Source organism: Cololabis saira, chromosome 14 (genome assembly GCF_033807715.1).
Source record: "Cololabis saira isolate AMF1-May2022 chromosome 14, fColSai1.1, whole genome shotgun sequence".
Taxonomy (NCBI): Eukaryota; Metazoa; Chordata; class Actinopteri; order Beloniformes; family Belonidae; genus Cololabis; species Cololabis saira.
This window is the reverse complement of record NC_084600.1, coordinates 34,662,220-34,682,971: the sequence shown is the minus strand read 5'-3', so window position 1 is coordinate 34,682,971 and position 20,752 is coordinate 34,662,220. Positions and strand designations below refer to the sequence as shown.

General features: G+C 41.3%; 1 protein-coding gene across 1 annotated transcript in view; it reads right to left on the bottom strand.

Moving 5' to 3' along the window:
- jade2 (jade family PHD finger 2) overlaps positions 1 to 20,752 on the bottom strand; it is a 293,930-nt gene that overhangs the window by 186,151 nt on the left and 87,027 nt on the right. Inside the window, exon 4 of the mRNA XM_061740530.1 lies at positions 19,076 to 19,233. Within this exon, the coding sequence (XP_061596514.1) occupies positions 19,076 to 19,233 (158 nt within the window). The remainder of the gene's footprint in view (positions 1 to 19,075; positions 19,234 to 20,752) is intronic.

Sequence of the window (20,752 nt, the reverse complement as noted above, 5' to 3'; positions counted from 1 at the left end):
GCAACAGCGGGCCCACCGAGGCCGTGAGCCAACTTTCTTGGCTATAAAAATTGTAAATCTACATTCTTTTAAAACAACCAACACTGCGACTATTTTTTGTTGGGGTTTTTTGTTGTTTTTTGTTTTTTTAAAGAAAGGGGCTTCATGGTAGGTTGAGGCTTCACCTTATAAATTCTGAAATGGCCCTTGCTTTGTTCAGCAAAGCCTGCAAGACTTCATGGTGCATTTAAGCACACCTCGTAAACTTAGTCATCCATACTTAAATAGCCATGGCAGTTGTTTAAAATGGTAAAATTCACTTTTAATATCAGTCTTTTTTCTTTTTGGGGGGTAAAAATTGCGTTTTTAAATTGTCTTTATTGCTCCATCACTCATACAGAGGTGCCATAACAAAGCTGTGTTTAAAGTTATACATTTATTATTGTTTTTAACAACTGCAATAAGAATTGCTACAACAGAAACATTAAGTTTAAACCGACACATACAGAAAACGGTAGATGGGAGCCAGAAATGAGATTGGAAGACATAAATGAGTGCAAAACTGTTATCTCTTGAAGCGAAGCCAAAACAAACTTTGGTTTTCATATATCTCTTCTTCTCCCTCTTTGTCATTCTCAGCAGTCAACTACAGTCGCAACGCTTCACTCCAACACTTCATCTGTTACTTATTTCCTCAGTTCCTTTACAATCAACATCCACCCTCTCCACAGAGGCTCTATCTTTCATCCCTCCGGAGCTTTAACTCCTTTATCTCTTCATTTTGTCTCTTCTTTGGCATCAGAGCCGTCCATTTGAAAATTGACTCTCCTGGAAAGTTTTTATTGCACTTACAGTAATTGTTGCAAACTCCAGTAGCATTATATTCACTTCAATCTGACTTAACCATGCACTTTATCATGATACCATAAATTAAAAGTAAAACGGAGCAGAGACTGTCAAAATTAACTAAAATAAAATGACTTACCCAAATAAAATATTTCTTTTTTTGGGGAACAATGGAGGCTGGAGTGTTTTTGAGACGGAGCCAAAGCATGGCAGGGAGGGGGAGGGGACTACAACCAATAACAGTATATTTTGCTTAAGTTGTTGAACCTTCATGTTGCTGCAGGTTTAACGGTGGAGGGAGAAGACTCGTACGACGGAGTATTAGGGCCAAACAAAAAAACAAAAAAAGGAAATTACGAGAATAAAGTCATAATATTACGAGAATAAAGTCGTAAAATTACGAGAATAAAGTCATAATATTACGAGAATAAAGTCATAATATTACGAGAATAAAGTCATAATATTACGAGAATAAAGTCGTAATATATATATATATATATATATATATATATATATATATATATATATATATATATATAATAACTTCACAAGATGCTCAATATTCCTCATTTTAACACAGGGAGAAGAAGCTCTTCCTGTTAGAGGTCTCATAAATTATATTCTCATAATATTATGACTTTATTCTCGCAACATTACGACTTTATTCTCGTAATTTTACGACTTTATTCTCGTAATTTTACGACTTTATTTTCATAATATTACGACTTTATTCTATTACGACTTTATTCTCGCAACATTACGACTTTATTCTCGTAATTTTACGACTTTATTCTCATTATATTATGACTTTATTCTCGTAATTTCCAATTTTTTTTGTCTTAGTTTGGCCCTTATACTCCGTCGTAGACTTGTGTGAGCGGTGCATACATTTTTAATTTGGCTCTTTGTTTTTCCATCTTATTTTGTTCTGTGTTGGGTATCAACTTCACATTGTACCTATGAGCCAGGCCGCATTCATCTTAAAATCTAATCTTGGTTTTACTTTGCTGAGAAATAATTTGGGGTTCATGAATAAAACAAGTAGCAGTTGGGAAATCGTGGTCAGAAAAGTTTCTAACACAGAACATCCACCGCTTTCCTCACATCTGTTCTCTCCAAGCCAAACGCTGGTGAAAAAGTTTTTTCTCCTTTTAAACCACAATTTGAAATGCAAGCAGAGTAGGTTCTTCTGGTCAACTTGTGACCAAATGCTGTTGCTGGAGCTTTTCTGCAGTCTCCCCTTTGCTGCACTGTTCCCAATCAAAAATGTCTCTCGTGGAGCAGAGATGAATGTTTAGGCTCGAGAATGCAACCTTGACTTCATTTGAGTATTTTTCGCCCCCTAAAAAAATTCATTGAGTCTACCGAAGACTTTATTACTTATATAAAAGGCATGATAGTCATAAAATCAGATAATCAAATCTCCAATTGCTCATCTGCTGGTTTATCTCCCTCCTTTTCAATCCACCCTAATCAATGAAAACATTTTATCTGAGCCCTTGGGCTTTGAATCCCACAAGGAGAAAATGTTGCCGTTAACAATGTTTACTTTCCTGGAGGCAGCTGGCTTTAAGTGGCCAGTCTGGATGCACCAGGCTCCCTAATGTGACTGCTCAATTCAGTGGTCTCAGCTTAACAACCGGGCTGAGGATGCTGCAAGAAGGGACACACGGGCTGAGTGACAGGAATAAAATAAACCGGTTCTCACAGCAACACTGCAGAAATGTCCTCCAGCGAGACAATGAGAAGCAGGAGCAACACAAAAAATAAAAAGGTAGGACATAGAGATCCAAAAGAGAGGATGTTAGCAATGAAAGGGTTTAACAAACTCAGCGTGCACATGCACCTAAGAGATCAGCGAGGGAAGCAGAGGAGGGGTGCTTTTTATCTTCAATTGTCTATGTGTCTTGAAGTTTTTCCATACTTCTTTTTTCTTCACCCCCCCCCACACACACCGCTCAAGTGAAGTTGGCAGATGGTAGATTGGTAGAAGAAGGCGGACCGCGTAATCCAGATGTTGCTGAACCCACAATGCAGAAGGCAAGAGGCTTTGATCTGCCACGCTGCAGAAGAGCTAACAGCACCGGGTAAACGTGCACGCTTTATAGGAGTAAGTGTGCACATCTAAGAAAGAGGGATGAGTTGATCTTGCACAGCAGAAGAAGAGATGGATGATATCCCCAAGTGAGACGAATCAGTGTTTAGGAGGTGAACGCACCAGCGATAACTCGGATGTAGGTCGGTTTAACAAACGCACCAACTCTGCGGCCGCAGTCGGCCCCTCCACACATGGGTCTTGGGTTCAAGGTTCAATTGCATGATAAATGAATTCTATGTCAGGAATAACATGCACACTTTTTAAAAAGAAGAAAAAAGCAACCCACACTCTCCCCGCGGCCTGCAGTAAACATACCCAGCCACACATACCACCCAACCGGGCTGTGAACTGTGGAATTGCTTTAATACACACAGAAATGTTTTTCTGCCGATGTAATTTGAGCAAATCTGCATTCATTTATCAACCAAGACCAGCTCTCCTCTACATCCTCTACAGCATTAGCTGGTTATTGCTTTTTTTGGTCAAGCCTCCAAATTAGTATTTAGTTAACGGCTCTTGATAGCAGGACGCCGCTGAACTCGAGGGGAAATGCATCGAATTGTGCCAACTGAACGTCTAAGTCGGGGGAATGTGGAGGAGGGCCCGAAGCTGGCATTTTTCAGGTTTTGGCAGGCAGTTCCTGCTTAACCATCTCCACACTTGCAGCTCACCTCGACAAGTTAAAGCTATTGTTTGAGAAGCGAAGTGCATACATTTCCAAGATCGAAGCCGGTCTTTGCATACGAGCCTTAAGAGGTGAACGGGTTTAGACGGAGACTGACTCAGACGCCAGAACCAGAATCAGTCACTGTGGTTAGAAAATCCGCCTGCCACACAGGAAACCAGTCATTCAGTCAGCTCTCTCGTGTTTCAGAAAGGTCGGCCAACTAGTCAGTCAACACAGTCAGGCGGTTGTCCCGGAACAAAAGTCAAAGGCGGACCACTTAAACAGTCGCTGTCATTTTTGGCGCGTTACTAGCCAAATATGCAGAAGGAAGAGTGGCTGGTCATACTTATGCACAATAAAGCACCCCGGTGACCCCTGCTTCGTACTGAGAGGGATGAGAAAGCACACAATTTGGTTCTTGTTTACGTGCAGATGCACTCATTACGAGTTTACTCATCCATGCACTTAACAATGTGACTTCTCTGCCAAGTGGTCGACTGGTCAGCCGGTCAGGGGAAGGACCTGAAATGTGGGAAAAGACAGCTCCACTGATCCGGTCAAGTGGTGAGAAGGCAGAGAGAATTATGCTCGGGTAATGGAGCCACACGAGGCTACACAACCACCCTACCTCCAAGCAGTTTTTCAATAAGTCAATGAGAAAAAGTCGAATGAGAAACTAATCAGGCGAGTGGCAAGAGGATTAGAAATCGACCAGCCCCATCAGTCTAGTCCAGGGGTCGGCAACCCAAAATGTTGAAAGAGCCATATTGGACCAAAAACACAAAAAACGAATATGTCTGGAGCCGCAAAAAATGAAAGGTCTTGTATAAACCTTAGAATGAAGACAAATGGTGAAAGGAGAAATGTTGAAAAAAAAGTCAAAATGTGGAGAAAAAAGTCAATATTTAGAGAAAAAAAGTCAAAATGTTGAGATTAATGTTGAAGTACAATCTCGAGAAAAAAGTTCAAATGTTGAGAAAAAAGTCGAAATGTTGAGAAAAAAGTCGAAATGTTGAGATTAAAAAGGAAAGGAAAAAGGAAGAAAAAAAGAGGAAAAAAAGGAAAGAAAGAAGAAAAAAGAAAAAAAACAAGAAAAGAAAGAAAAAAAGGAAAAAAGAGAAAATAAAGACAAAGAAAGAGCAAAAAAGGAAGAAAAAAAGAAGAAAAAAGGGAAAAAAGAAGAAAAAAGCAAAAAAAAACAAGAAAAGAAAGAAAAAAAGGGAAAAAAAGAGAAAAGAAAGAGAAAAAAAAGAGAAAAAAGGAAGAAAAAGGGGAAAAAAAGGAAAAAAAGGTGAAACATTTTTGAAAAAGCTCCAGGAGCCACTAGGGCGGCGCTAAAGAGCCGCATGCGGCTCTAGAGCCGCGGGTTGCCGACCCCTGGTCTAGTCAATATAGCAGTCAGCCAACACCTGGTCAGTCTCTAAGGCGGTCAACGACTCCATCAACCCAGCTCGATTGTGTCAGATTAGCAGCCTCCTCCTTAAGATGCACCCAGTGACTCTGTGAGCTGGCCCAGAAATGAGCGTGTATTATTATTGTTATGCAGCTTCATTTGCCATTACAGTTTCCCTCCAGCCTCAGTGGGAAGTTATTGCCCTTTTCCCCATGAAAGAGATCAAAAGCAATTTCTCACTATAACATGTTATTACTTTTGTCATGGGGACCCACCAGATACAGACAGCAAGACCCCAATTTGGCTTCGTAAGCTATACTTAAAGACTCGCAGTTCTCATATTCGCTAACCCCATTCAGCCAAAAGCAACCAAATCAGCCTGCGGTCAGGAAGACACTAGCTGACCCCTCATAGCAATGCGGTGATGAGTTAATATGGGTGAATATGGCTTTCCTTCCAACCCTGGATATCCATCACAAAGCCCGTAAGTGATCCCTCCAAGTCTGGTTAGCATGCCATCCAACAACACATCACTGTCTCATATTAATCCTTGTATTCGACATGATGTATTTCACTTAACTTCTTAGTTTGGGAATGTGTCCTGCTCTCGTTTCACATCCAGTTGGACGGCAAGGCCGGGTTTTTGCTAACTTGTCTGTTAGTCATCAGCTAATTTAATGACAACAACAATACGGCCTCAGCTGAGCACTTTGAGGCAACATGTGTGGCGTAGTTTCTTCAGGCAGTCCGTAAAACCATCAATCCATGCACTTAGAAGTTCATCCGACCCATCTGCTCCCGCACACGTCGGCTCAGTCTGCAGGTCATCCATGTAGGCTGCAACTCCCAGAGCGACACACAAGCACGCACGTATGTACGATCCAGCCTGTTGGATGTGCATTCACCCATCTAAATGTTGTCAGACGTGAATCACGGGAGTCACAGTCCATCAGACTTCCAGCACACACCAGCGTGGTGCATGTGTTGCAGCTATTAGTTCATACGCACCCCACCGACTCATCTTATCTTCTTAGAGACAAACGACTCTATTGATGCAAGACGGCATTTTCCAGATGTTTTCTTGGACGTTATATTGACACATTTTAATGAAATGAGTGTGCAAATAAAGAAACTTTATACGCTTGTGTGAGGATTCACAGCGTTGGCTGCAGTCGGACCGGGCCGCTCAAATCCCCGAGGCGATTCTTAATCCTCCAACCACCATCCCCTTCTCTTTCCCTTCCTGTTCTGCTGTTGTTTTATGCTTGTGATTAGCCTACTTGCATCAGCGCGTCTGTCATGACATTTAGCTGGCCGTTTCTCCTCGGTTGCACGGAAGAAGGGAAACAAATACCTCATGTGTTCCAGGAGTTGCCAGCGCTCTTCCTTCCAGGCGAGAAGATTAACAGAGTTTCATCATTTCTCCATGGAGAAAACCACATAGCAGGTGCTTTTCCCTCCCTTCGTTCTGGAGTTTGTTTTTGTTTAGAGGACAGACTGTTTTAATTCCTTTCGACTTCTCAGTCTGGATATAACAGTGGACTTTCACCAAAAGCTCTGCAACGCAGGTAAAAAAGCAAAGCTATGACTCCTAACATTCCTCACCGAAACCACAGCAATGACTTGAGCAGGTGGCTCGCAGTGTCCCCGAGATTTTAACAGGGAGATATAATGGAGAAATAAAGAAATACATTCTATGCATGCTAGTATGTATTGGGATTAGGGCTGGGCGATATATCGAGGTTTTAATATATATCGATATATTTTCGATATGGTACGAGACAATATTGTTTATATCAATTAAAAAAAAAATATATATATGATTTTGATATAGCTTATTTTGTGACAAATTGACTTGAATGTTTTATTTGAGATTTGCACAAATGTTTTGTTATTTGCACAACTGTCAACCTCAGTGGAAAAGTCTGCCTGTTACTGTCTACATTGTATTAATTGCATAGTGTATTTTAATTTAATTGTTATGCAGGAAAGGGATATTTGTTTTATTTTTTTCAAGAAGCATTTTAATTCTATATCTGCAGGCAGTTTATTTTTATTTCATACATTTTGATATTGTGCAGACCTCTGTTAATAAAGGTACCTGTGTGACATTTGGCAAACTGACTGTTTTTTAAGGGTTTGCCTCAGAAAAAAATGAAGCTAACAGAGATGCTATGCTATAATGCTTTGGGGGAAACCCCAATTATGTCACAGAAAAAATATCGATATATATCAAGTATCGCCATTTAGCTAGAAAATATCGAGATATGACTTTTGGTCCATATCGCCCAGCCCTAATTGGGATGTTTGCATCAACTCTGACACGACCATCTCAAGTTAAGTGGCTGTTTGCTCTGAGTAAGGCTGTAAAAAAAAAAATGGCAGAAGTATATCATGGACATTTTATTAAGACCTCAGTAAATGATGACACAATTAAAAAATAATGATAATGTCAGTATATGTCTCCCTTATGAAATCTACTCTGACATTAAGTTAAAAGGGCAGAACCACTATTTACCTAACTCAAGCCTCGGAGAGGGAGAGAATAGCAAAAATCACTGTAAATGTCAAGATTCAACTTTAGATATAGCTGAATCTTTACAATGTGGCATTTGGACTGTCCTCCACCTTCACCATCCAGCCATTCCTCCTCCTCCCCATCTCTTTTTCCACCTTCCAGTCCTCAGGCTCTCTTCAGTCCATTATATCTGTGTTTGTGCGTGCGTGTCACAGAGTTATTTCTGGCCTATTTGCACTCTGACCCACTGCTTCACTGTCTCGACTCGCCCAGAGAAAGGGTGTGTCCGTCTGTCATTATCTGCGTGTTTCTATATATATAGAATATATATATATATATATATATATATATATATATATATATATATATATATATATATAAACAGCAAAAGCAGCTTAATCAGTAACAATCCCTGGTTTTACATACTGCATGATGTTCCAGTGGAATGTGTCTATTCAAATGCTGCTGGCTGGCACTTCCTTCTGTTCTGCACCTGAATGCAAAGCTTGGCACACATACACACTTGAGATAAATGCTTCTCCTTCTCTGGAGACCCGTTCCAATTCAATCAGTGTTTCTGACGAAGGTCCAGGCCAATAACGCTTGTTACCCAGGCATGAACCCGGCAAACCGCTTGTTCCTTACGTGTTTGTAAAGTACTTGCATATATCTGAAAGGTTATTCCAACAGTGCAAAGCCTGGATTGGCATAATAATGTGTTCTGTATTTGGCAAGACTCAGACTGTCATAACACATCAAAGCTAATAATCAAAATTGACTAAACTCTGCACCTTTTTAGTTGTAAAAAGTAGATATAATTTACTATGCAAGGGTCTCTGCAGCTCAGAAAAAGTAAAATGAATCTATCGCTGGCTTGTCCAAAAGTCTTTGGCGTGTGTGGGTTATGATTATATAGAAAAGGCACAAAGGCTCATTAAATGACATTTTGCATCCTGTCTGTGCTCAAACTTTCCATTCCCTCTTGGTGTAAAGCCAATTTACATACCATACATGTCTGTCTCCCTCAAGATTTGCATGTGATTACAAATGCCAAAAAGATGACCTAAAGATATTCCACTGGCGTGAACTGCACGATGCATCTCGTTATCCAATGTCGTCACCCACCCGACAGTAACCTTTACAGCTCACGGTCTCCGTGCATTTGAAGTTTGTAACCCAGTTAACATCTTTAACAACATGCATCTGTAAAACATTTGTTTTCTTTGTGTGTGTGTGTGTGTGTGTGTGTGTATAATCAATCTTTCTAGCAGTGCATAAACCACTATGGTGAGGAGGCTCTCTCCATGCGATGTTCTCAATGACCACAGCTTTACACACTGTTCCAAAAGGAAAACCATGTTTGGCCAAAACCACAAACAACGGGTTCACATCCACCAGGTCGGCCACCGAGTCTAAAGGGGGGAAGCTGAAGTAATAAATAATAAAACCGCCATCCCATTTCTTACATTCTGAGAAAAGAGCGAATATCTTCTCATGTGTGTGTGCAATTATTTTCCTCTCTAGCTCAGGACTGTCCCTGGGGACCAAGGCTGTCGAGTCACTGCCAAAGCCCCATTCAGTGTCTGCACATAAGCAGTGTTACATAACAGCTAATTATTTCCACTCAGCCCCCACAAAACCACGGGAAGATAGAGAAAAAGACAGAGAAGAGAAAAGGTGGGTGTGGGGTTGGGGGGGGTAAGTGATAAAATATACAGAGAAAAGGAGAGACGGCCGGAGAGGTGGGGGCAAGCAAGAGGAAAGTCAGCAGGGACAAAAGAGAGATTATGAGCGGGGATGAAGGGCAGTGTGTTGAGAAAGATACAGAAACATGGGAGGAAGAAAGGGACAGAGGTGGAAGAAGAGAAAGAACACTAAAAGGACAAGGAGACGGGGAGGTGAGGAGAATCTCCAGCCGGCTTTTCTTTTTGTCTCTCCCGCAGCGCTTCAATAAAGAGGCGCGCACACAGAAAAATAAATAGACATCAAACCGCAGTGACCTCTTCACCGCCCACCGGTTTTACTGAAAATTGTGCCACAGCAACCAAATATGGTGCAAGCAGAAGAGAAGAGAAGTGTGGTGGAGGGGTTTCGCCGAAGCCAGACATGACCCGCAGCTCTTTTCCTTTCTGACAATTTTTAGAGATGATGTCATCATTCATAAAGACAAGAAAAAAAAAAGCAAAGAGTGCAAGGTGGGACCGGGAGGAAGGACGGCGGGGAAGGATGCAAAGCTGAGGACGGTGAAGACAAAATAGAAGGCAGGAAGAGAAACTGGATTTTAAACGTTAGATTGAAAAGCTCAAGAGTCTGAGGAGGAATATTTGGATTCTAATCGACAAAGCCGGAGTATCTGTTTTTCTCTACTTGAAGTCTTTTTCTACTAAGCTAACAGACTGCTGACTGTTATATTAAGTCTAACCAGACAGTTATGACAGCACGATCCATCTCCTCCCTGAACCAGCCTTCTAATGTGTCTCCTCCCTTTAACTGCTCCGTTGGGGGAAAGAAAAATACTGTGTCAAATCATTTACAAAACTCCGGTGAGTTTACAGATGGGACGGAGATATTCTACCGCGCAAAGAGCAAAAACCTCTTGGCGTCTCAGCGGCTCTATTGAAAGTCACATCAGCCATGGGATGTGCAGCTCCAGTAGGGCTGGGCGATATGGACCAAAAGTCATATCTCAATATTTTCTAGCTGAATGGCGATACTCGATATATATCAATATTTTTTCTGTGCCATAATTGGGGTTTCCCCCAAAGCATTATAGCATAGCATCTCTGTTAGCTTCATTTTTTTCTGAGGCAAACCCTTAAAAAGTCAGTTTTAAGTCAAAGCCTCGTGCCAAATGTCACACAGGTTCCTTTATTAACAGAGGTCTGCACAATATCAAAATGTATAAAACAAATGAAATAAAAATAAACTGCCTGCATATATAGAATAAAAATGCTCGTTGAATAAAATAAAACAAATATCCCTTTCCTGCATAACAATTATATTAAAATACACTGTGCGATTAATACAATGTAGACAGTAACAGGCAGACTTTTCCACTGAGGTTGACAGTTGTGCAAATAACAAAACATTTGTGCAAATCTCAAATAAAACATTCAAGTCAATTCGTCACAAAATAAGCTATATCAAAATCATTAAAAAAAAAAATATCTTTTTTTTTTTTTAAATCGATATAAACGATATTGTCTCGTACCATATCACGTTTGAAAATATATCGATATATATTAAAATCTCGATATATCGCCCAGCCCTAAGCTCCAGGTCGGCTCCAGTGGATCGGTGCAGCAGGTGCTCCGCGGCCGGCCTTTAACACCAAAGGCTTTCATTTGATTGGTACAATCGACACTTTAAACAAAGTCACCAGGAAACTCAACCGTACCATCTATTACAACCGCACATTTTATTTTCCCAGACAGTTTTTTGATGTCTGTCTTTGTTTTCTTCTGACTTGCTCAGTTCAGTTGAACCGGCGTCACAAGCGTTTCTGCTTGAGCGGACTTTACTAGAGCTCCCTCCCTTCGGTCTGCTTCTTCTCCTTCTGCACATCTGTATTTTGATTTGGCTCTGAGTTTTTATTCGGGGAAGAATGTGGAAACACTTCTACTGTCCACGTCTGTCGTCGTTGTGACAGATTTTTCTGATTTTAGGCACCAAATGTTGTTTTGAGGCAACCACAACAAGGATGCATTTGGAGCTGGTACCGTGCTGCCATGCAGGGACACCATGGTAAAGAAAACACTGCAGATAATATGAAGGACAATTTGTTCCAACCTTCTCCCATTTTGCAACTCATCGCGTATGGATGTCTGGTCAGGACTCCATGGTGTCCCTCAAAGACCAAAACAGACACCAGAACCTAGAAGGAACACTTGTTACAGTTGTTCCATCTTTACATCCCGATGGTGCCTCGACTTAGGAGAGCGACTGGAACAGAAGACCCTGAAAGTCACACTGAACTATAGATGTTTGTTGCAAATATATCTACTTCAGTCCTGGCCTCTTGCCAGACATTCAGTTTATTGTTTATTAAAAAGGATCCCCATTACTCTTCACCATGGGAAGACTATTCTTCCTGGGGTCCACACATAGACATACAAAAGGTGACAATAATCCAACTCAAAAAGGGGGAAAAAACATTCACTACAATTCCTGAAATAATAAATTGAACCAAAAATAAAAGATTAAGTAACCAACCATCCACATCTTAAGTAGCAATATTTGCTACTATCACCAGATCTGTTCCACTTTTGATCAAAATAGTTTGCAACGACTTTATAATTTATAATATACCCATACCTCTATTTATAGTAGTATAAATATATTACATATCATAATATACTCATGCATTATAATATACTCACTTCTAAACTATATATACACTCATAGCCTACAGTGACATCAAATCCTCAACCTTCACTGTCAAATAAAAGTTTTGAGGGTCCTTTATAGGCCTTACAAGACAAGACGCTAATGTACAATGTTGAAAAAGATAAAATGAAATAAAGGAAACGGAGCAAATGCATCAGTGTGGAGTACTAATACATCCCAATCCTCTCCTGTCAGTAAACGCACCGTGATGACACGGTCCACGGCAAGCATTTCTTTGATGGGGAGATTTCCCACCATGAGTACACAATATGCAAAAAAAGCAATTTAAAAAACTTTAATGGTAAGACTAAGGTGTGGAGAAACCAGTAAAATGTCAAGAAGAACTAACTTAGGCGAGATTCGCGCTGCCGAACCTGTTCAACGCTGTGAACTCAACAAAGGGTGGCAGGTAGAAATAAAGCTCCTAGATGGCACGGCGAGGAGTTTCAGTGATCTTTCACTGGTTCATCTCGTTACAGGATGCTGCTGACTACAATTGGTAGGAAGAAAATCAGAATCCCAGTTACTCAGTTACTCAGGTGTGCAGCCAGAAGCCCCACAGAGGGCAGCGGATGTGTGTTGGGTCCAGAGCGAGGCCATTAGTCACGTGAGGCTGATAGATCTCAGAGAGGGTGATCTGTAACCCTCTAGTCCTCTTTGCCAAGATGGAATGAAACCAACAGATAAAAGAAGAAGAGATCAGAACGCTCTCTATGAATAAAAAAGGGATAATGCCCGACGAGGCGAACATTATCATAAATATATGGACGACGCGGGGGCGTGAACTTTGCCTCCGGGAAGTCCATATATTTATGATAATGTGCACCTCGAAGGGCATTATCCCGCTTATACCACGGTCACTAAAATAGTCCGCTGAGCCGACTATTTCATCTCTGGTCCGCAGCCGTTGGAACCTGGTAGTTTTTAACAGTAACACCTGAGGGTCTGACTAATACCTGGAACAATCACTACCGTCCCATAAGGTCCTTATGCAATGGACACAGTGTTGACTTCTCCAGTAACTAGGACGGACCAGAGATACGACTTAGCAACGGGAGTCCACAGATAGTTTCCTAAACCGTTTCATTAAGCTACAAATATTATCAATCATTCAAATAGATAAAGGTTTCACCAAATAAATTAAAAGAAATGACAAAATCACTCATGTCGCCGTGCTGCGGTAGCCGGTGTTCTGCCGATCCTTGCTCCCTGCCGAGAAATGCTACTTTGTGGTTCCGCGCATGCGCACAGTCGATTTTCAAAGTTTGATTGCCACGTCCATCATTTCTTGCACGATGTAAAATTGATAATATGGGATGTTGAGTATTTGATCCTTCAAAATACACGACCCATGACATCAATTGCATTACACTTTGTGAACATACGATAAAGAGAAAAAAAAAAAACAATTCTATGGCTTTATTTGATATTCATTCAGTCATTCACCTTTATTTAACCAGCAGGTCATTAAGAACTTTCTTATTTACAATAACGGCCTGGCAAGAGACAAGGACCACTTGGGGGAAAAGGAAGTGGGCTAGCGAGTAAAACACAGTAAAATTGTAGTTCTACAAAGGTAGAAAACCAGTAGTTAGCATTTTTCGGCAAAGCAGCCGAAATCGGCAGAACACCGGCTCTTCTCTGAATCTCTGTTGCCGTGGTTACCACCTGGCAGTTGATCCAGCGCAATGATATTAAAGTTATCAGGCAATTTTACCAAACGTGTTTTCTAGGTGTCGGTTATACAGTAAGTGATAACCTACACTTAGGTGGAGATTATAACTTATAACCTCCACCTGCCAGCCAATCAGAATCGAGCATTCACACATACCGTGGTAAAAAAAGGGTAATCAGGAGAAAATGATCTCAGCTTCCTGAGTATGAAGGACCAAAACCTGAGTGTTCACAAATATCCACAGCAATACCGCAGACAGACCCTCTCAATGTTGGGGCAACGTCAGTAAATGACAAACGACAATGTCCTGACTTGTATTACCCTGTCATGTTTGTAGTATTCGTATTAAGATAAGAAATAAGATAAGAAATCCTTTAATAGTCCCCCAGAGGGGAAATTTCCAGGTTACAGCAGCAAAGGGGATAGTGCAAAACAAGAGGCATCAATATCACACAATATCACACAACAATAATAATAATAATAAACACTATAACACTATAAACAGTATATACAATAATAATAAGAAGAAGAATAAGAAAGAGAATAAAAATAGTAATAAATAAAAAAATTCTAGTATACAAAAAGAAAAACAGATGGATATTTACAGATGTTATTTATGCCCGTTGCAGAATGGTTTTTATTTTTTTATTTTTATTTTTATTTTGCTGATGTATGAGCTCAAATGAGTTTACGTAGGCATCCCTACTCTCCACTAATCTCATTTCAAATTTATGGACCATTTATGTGGGAAACCCCCACCAAAAAACAATGAGTCATCGCTTCTTGAGGGGGACGACTTTTCTCTCTTTTCTGGCTCTGCTGACAAACAGGAGCTCATGTGAGAGGAAGACCAAACACGACAGGCACTGCGGATGATTTCTGCCCCAAATAAATTTAAAGGGGACCTATTATGGCATCTAATACCTATTTTAAACAGGCCTTGAATGTCTTAAAAACAAGCTTTTGATTGTTTTTGCTAAATAAATTAGAAATTCAGCCGCTGAGCCATGTCTTTATCTTCCCATTCTCTAACCTCATTATCTATGCAGGATTCTGAGTGGGCGGGGCTATGATAATGAGGCTCTGTGCTGATTGGCTGCCTGAATGACGCGATACACCGCGTACACTGTGCGATATTTTAAATCGTATGAGACTGCCCCATCTCACACTGCACGACTAGATCGCGGAGTTCAAAAGTTTAGAGCCCACGATTTATGGTCTCAGACTGTACGACCCGATGCTCGGATGCGACCCGTCTGCTCACACTATACGATCATAATCCTCACGTCTGACCTCTGTGTACTGGAACTGGAGGCCGGTTTTGGGGCAGGGGTTGGCTGTGCCCACCCAAACGTGCGTCCTGCCCACCTGATCAAAGGTTTTGGGGATTTTTTATTTTTTTATAATTATATATATATATATATATATATATATATATATATATATATATATATATATATATATATATATATATATATATATATATATATATATATATATATATATTAAAAAAATGCCAAAATATCTGTACCGTTTCTGATTGGGTCGGCACTGCGAATCATTTTTAGACACAACAAAGAACGCATACCGCAAAAGTTGTGTCTCGGCGGAGGAACCCGACGTCCCAGTAAAATGAGAAGAGAAAAAAGAGAAAAAAGTGTTCCGAACAGCAGACAGCGCACACTAAAGGCTGATTTATGGTTCTGCGTTACACCAACGCAGAGCCTACGGCGCAGGGTACGCGGCGACCCGCACCATATGTGGAAATGCGGTCTGTTTCTGCTATTAAAACATGATTTGTAATGTGAATTTGCAACACTTAAACTACAAATAATAGTTTTTGACGTGACATCAGAGATTGTACATGCTCTCTGCGAAAGGATGAGGCAAATCGGGTCGCAGCTGCTTCAACTGTGCGATGCCTTCACGAGGAGCGACCAGGATTTCAAACACGCTTGATTTTCTTGCGACCTCACGATTTGTAATCGGGAGCTCGTCGTGAGGTGTTAATCTCTCGTCGTTACCCCACGTACACTGCACGAGGCAGAGCAACGATTGGGTCAAAATCGGGCCCGATGAAAAAAAAGTCGCACGACTGGAAAATCGCCTCAAAACGAGCCGATAATCGCACAGTGTATGTCCGGCTTTAGTTGTGGGCGTGATTTCACGCATCGGAGGCCAACCTATGTAAATCGCATTTTCGTTACGTAAGTAAAGGGAGCAGAATCTGAACGGCTTGTAGAAGCCACATGACACTGGACGGCTCATCCTGGCGGCTGTACAGACACTGCAGAATTTGGTTGCTTTCCTCCTTCTCTGAGTTGGCAGGCTGAGGGGAGACCACTATATATATGTTAAAGCAAGAGAAAACGTGTTTTTCATAATAGGTCCCCTTTAAAAAAAAGCAAAACACAAAAAATCAAAAGGACAGAGTGCTGAGAAAAAAAGAAAAAAAGGTTCGTCTTAATATTGCAGACAAAACTGACGGGGACCATCAGCTCGTTGTCACTCCTGCCTCCTCCGCTATTTCATCGTCCATCCATCATCACTTCAGCCTCACTGTAAATCCCTTGATCATTCTGTCATTTAACAGATCAGCCTTAACTCATGTGTCTATCCTTAACTACAGCCTTTATGCTTCCTCTCTCCCTCCCAGCATGCTAAATTATCTTCCTTCAAAGTAACTTAAACTGGATAGTCTGGATAGGCCACATCTTAACATGCCAATATCACCCTCTCTTACTAAAATATACTATTAAAAACAAACATCAAACGTTTTAATTGTTTCAGAAATCCTCCAAATGTATCCGGCATTTCAGCTACAGCACCCGTTACTACTTATGTGCACAGTTCAGTGTGGGTTGACGTGACGGATGACCTCCTCGACAGCAACCGTTTCAAGAATGCCAGTGCAGATATTGATTTAATGCCCCACTGCTGCGGCTTTTCTTGGGAGTTTCCGGTCAAAAAGCAAGAAGTGGAGTGCAGCAAATCTTCACAGCTTTCCTAGATAACACGAGGAGCGAAGAAAGCTTCCCAAAGACCCGCAGCTGTGTCCTGCCATGTCGAGCCTGATCCATTTGATACCTTTGTCAACGAGAGCTAACGGGAAAGAGCTTAAGGGTTTAGCTTGCTGTTATGAGGCCCGGTACGCCCTCTGCCTAATATTGTGACCCGCTCTGTTTCTTAGTGCCACAGGTTGACGAGCAAACTGCTTTCACTTGAGTGTGTATGTACATACAGCCGCTCTCAGCTACACAAAGCATCTGGATTACCGTCATGGTAATTCTGCAAGTCCTTAACAAGGGACAACGTCATGGAGCTCATCGGACTCTGCCCCTCGCACAGAGGTGTCAAGTAACGAAGTACAAATACTTTGTTACCTTACTTAAGTAGAAATTTTGGTTATCTATACTTCACTGGAGTAATTATTTTTCAGACGACTTTTTACTTTTACTCCTTACATTTTCACGCAATTATCTGTACTTTTTACTCCTTACATTTTAAAAACAGCCTCGTTACTCTATTTCATTTCGTCCTTTAAAAAAAAACTATCCAGTTAAATTGCTCCATCCGGATAGAGTGAATTTGGTTGTGGTTGTTTCAGATGTTCTTGTCCAGTTTTGTTCTTACATCCGTTCCCTCAGATTCCTGCAACTAAACTTGGATGTACATTCCAATAAAGGTTAGGATAAATGATAACATGCCTCTGAAGTTTGACTTTTTGCACCATTACAATACTTATAGGCAACTAGTCATCATATCTGCTGCTCTCTGAAACATGTTAATGCTCAATAGTACACATATATGGTTCTTTAATATATTTGCATTATACTAAGATGCATTCATTTTCAATTGCTTTTGTCCTTAATGGCTTTTTTCCCCCTTACATTACTTTTACTTTTATACTTTAAGTAGTTTTGAAACCAGTAATTTTATACTTTTACTTGAGTAAAAAACTTGAGTTGATACTTCAACTTCTACAGGAGTATTTTTAAACTATAGTATCTATATTTCTACCTGAGTAATGAATGTGAATACTTTTGACACCTCTGCCCTCGCAGCATCTGGGTCGTCTTTTTGGATCATTTCAGGATTCATCCAGGTTGACCAAACGCACCACTAGCCAACGACATCTAAAATCGGTGCTGCTAGAGCCGATACGAGAACCACGGGAGGTCTGCTGGGACAGCATGCTCGCTATGCTCGCTAGGCCCGCTAGGCTCGCGATTCATGCATCTATGTTGCAAGATTTGCACGACACGCACGCAACCGCGACCAGCTGAGCCTTGTGAGAAGCAGTTGGAGCAACAGCGGGTCCTGGCAGAGCTGGTGGTTTGGGAGAGAACCCAGGAGACGAGGAGTAGAGCGGCTAAAACATCTGGAGCCTGTGGTGAACGCATGAACAACGGCACTGTGAGTTGGCTGGAGGAGGATGACGACCCGAGACTCCGAGATGGTGAATGGCAGAATCTTATATTCAATGCATGATCCTATGGGAAGCGAGAGAAGCTGCTGTGAGGCTGGAGCGATGTGATCGATGGAGGGCTTTCTTGTGACGGTGCTGAGGTTTGGACTCGTTGAAGTTTGTTGATGGATTTGAGAGGAAAACCAGACAGGAGGGAGTCAACACGAGACCTTGTTCCCTATCCAACAAAGATGCAACCAGCTTTGGGTCTGGGAGGATTAGCTTTCTCCGTCTACGCCTCTATAGGTATAAAAAAAATAAAAAAAACAACTCTTAACCCAATTTTCCTGGTTAAATAATTTATCAAGTAGTCTCCCAAAAACAGGCCAGGCTGAACGTGTGTGTGTGTGTGTGTGTGTGTGTGTGTGTGTGTGTGTGTGTGTGTGTGTGTGTGTGTGTGTGTGTGTGTGTGTGTGGCCTCCCAGTACAGCATGTCTGTGTAACAGGCATTACCAGGCAGTCTGAGCATTTTCATTAATTCCTTGAACGCCAGAAAACCACATGGGTATGTGAAGCAGCTGCAGTAGTACTAGAGAGCTGCAGAGCTCCGCCGTGGTGAAGGGAGGGGTGGTGAAGGTAAGTGTGTCGAAGTGCATGCATGCGCACATCTGCCTACCAGCTTGATGTGTTTATGTTTCGTTGCATACGTGCGCTTCCCCTGCTGTGTGTGTGTGTGTGTGTGTGTGTGTGTGTGTGTGTGTGTGTGTGTGTGTGTGTGTTTGCGTATGAATGCCTTGGAGAATAGAAAGTTTAATGGGCTTAGCTCATGTCTTTGTAGATTTGTGTTTGCAGTATGTGAATGTTTCCATGACAACTATATTATAAATGTAAACACCGATCAAACACAAGGAGTCCAGGCTTTATAGCATCCAAAAAGCAAGATGGGGCACAGACTTGAGTTTGAATTCGACTGCCAGCCAACTATTTTATCAACTCAATGTTCCCACTGGAAAATGCAAACAATGCAAAACCCTTGAGAGAAGCTCCGCGCATGAAGTCTGCAGAGCTCCACGATCTAACGGTCCTTCATCTGAGCCGCTCTTACCTGACCACGGGCTCCGGTATGGCCTCCAGGTTGGCCGGGACCTGCACACCCTTCTCCCACTCCTGTCTCCAGGGGTCCGACAGCACGTAGAAGTCGTCTGGGCCGAGCTGGGCGGAGTCCGGCAGCTTCATGGCCGTGATGAAGTCGGTGCGGAACACCTGAGCGGTGAGAAGGGAAGGAATCAGGAGGCAGAGAGAGGAAGGAACGTTAGCTCAAATGACAAAAAAACAGCAGATAGAGGTGTGCAGTATGTTCAGGTGTTTGCAGGGCTTAGTTTTCCTCTGCGTGTGTTTACAAGTGGAAATCAAAGCGTAAGGTGACGACATGGAAACAAGGCAAGAACAAAGGACAGGGTTGACGAGGTTAACAAAGGAACCACAGAGATCAACCACAGTCTTGTCATTCATTAAGTTTTTCCTTTTACCATTGATGTAAACTATAAAACAAGGAGGAGTGAACTTTTTGGGGTCTTTAAATACCTACTGGCACAACAGAGGCCAGAGCGCAGGACATGGCATGCAACGTCCCCTCTGATGGGACCTGAACTATGGACTACCGTTAAAGTATGCTCCTTTATCTGTCAGGACTAGGGGTGGGCAAAAATATCGATATGGCAATATATTGCGATATGTGAATACCGATTTGATATCGATATTCACAATTTGACTACCGATTCTTTCTTTTTTTTTTATAATAATAAATCATGTTTCAGGCGGGTTGTAAATGTATACATGGGCTTGAATAATATTGTTAATCTCATATTATGTAAATAATATGAAAAACATGCAAATATGTTTTAACTTTAAGCTTGTAGTTACAATAAAACAGCATGGATAATTTGAATTACATTGTTTTGACTCAGTTTGTCCCGAGAATTATCACTCTAATCTGATGTACGTGCAACTCGGATTTTAAGGCGCATAAAACCTTTTACAGTTCTCAGCGAACTATGTATAACATCGTGATATATCTCAAAATCATTGTATCGTGACTCAAGTACCGTGATGTGTATCGTATTGTGAGGTTCTTGGCAATTATTTATTTTTTGGGTCAACCAAACATCAAATGTGATTGAGATTTCAGAAATCCACCAGCTTTTCTTTATTAATTCACGAGTCCATCTAATATGAAGCCCACTTGCTGCAAGCTGTGGTTTAAACAGGGAGGCCCAGCTCCCGTTCTTCAGGCAGACTCTGCTCACAAGCCAATTGTATTTATTTTTTAAATCACAGACCTGATGTATGTCAGATCCTCCGTCAGTCTGATGTAATCTTCAAAGTCTCTCGCATCCTCTGGGCTCAGACTGCTCATGATAAAACCAAATTTTCGGGCTCAAGTGTAATAAAACAGTAAAACCCACTGTGGCCTTTAATTTATGCACTCTCTTTGTATTTCTACTTAATTTTGACACTCAAGAGACACATCGGGATGGAAGAGGGCATTATGTTCGCCCGGTGAAGTATTATTTCATGATTTTGTCTTACTTGTACTGTATAACCACACAGCGTCTGCAGTCTTGTGTCAGTATGACATCATTATAAATAACTGATCCCACATTAAGCGATTTGAGAGGATATTATCTCATTTTGCTATCGAGGCGCATTTCCATCATTTCCTCGGTGTCTGGTGGTAGGAAAAGATTTTCAATCATTTCAAATGTTCCCTCATTGCTGCTTT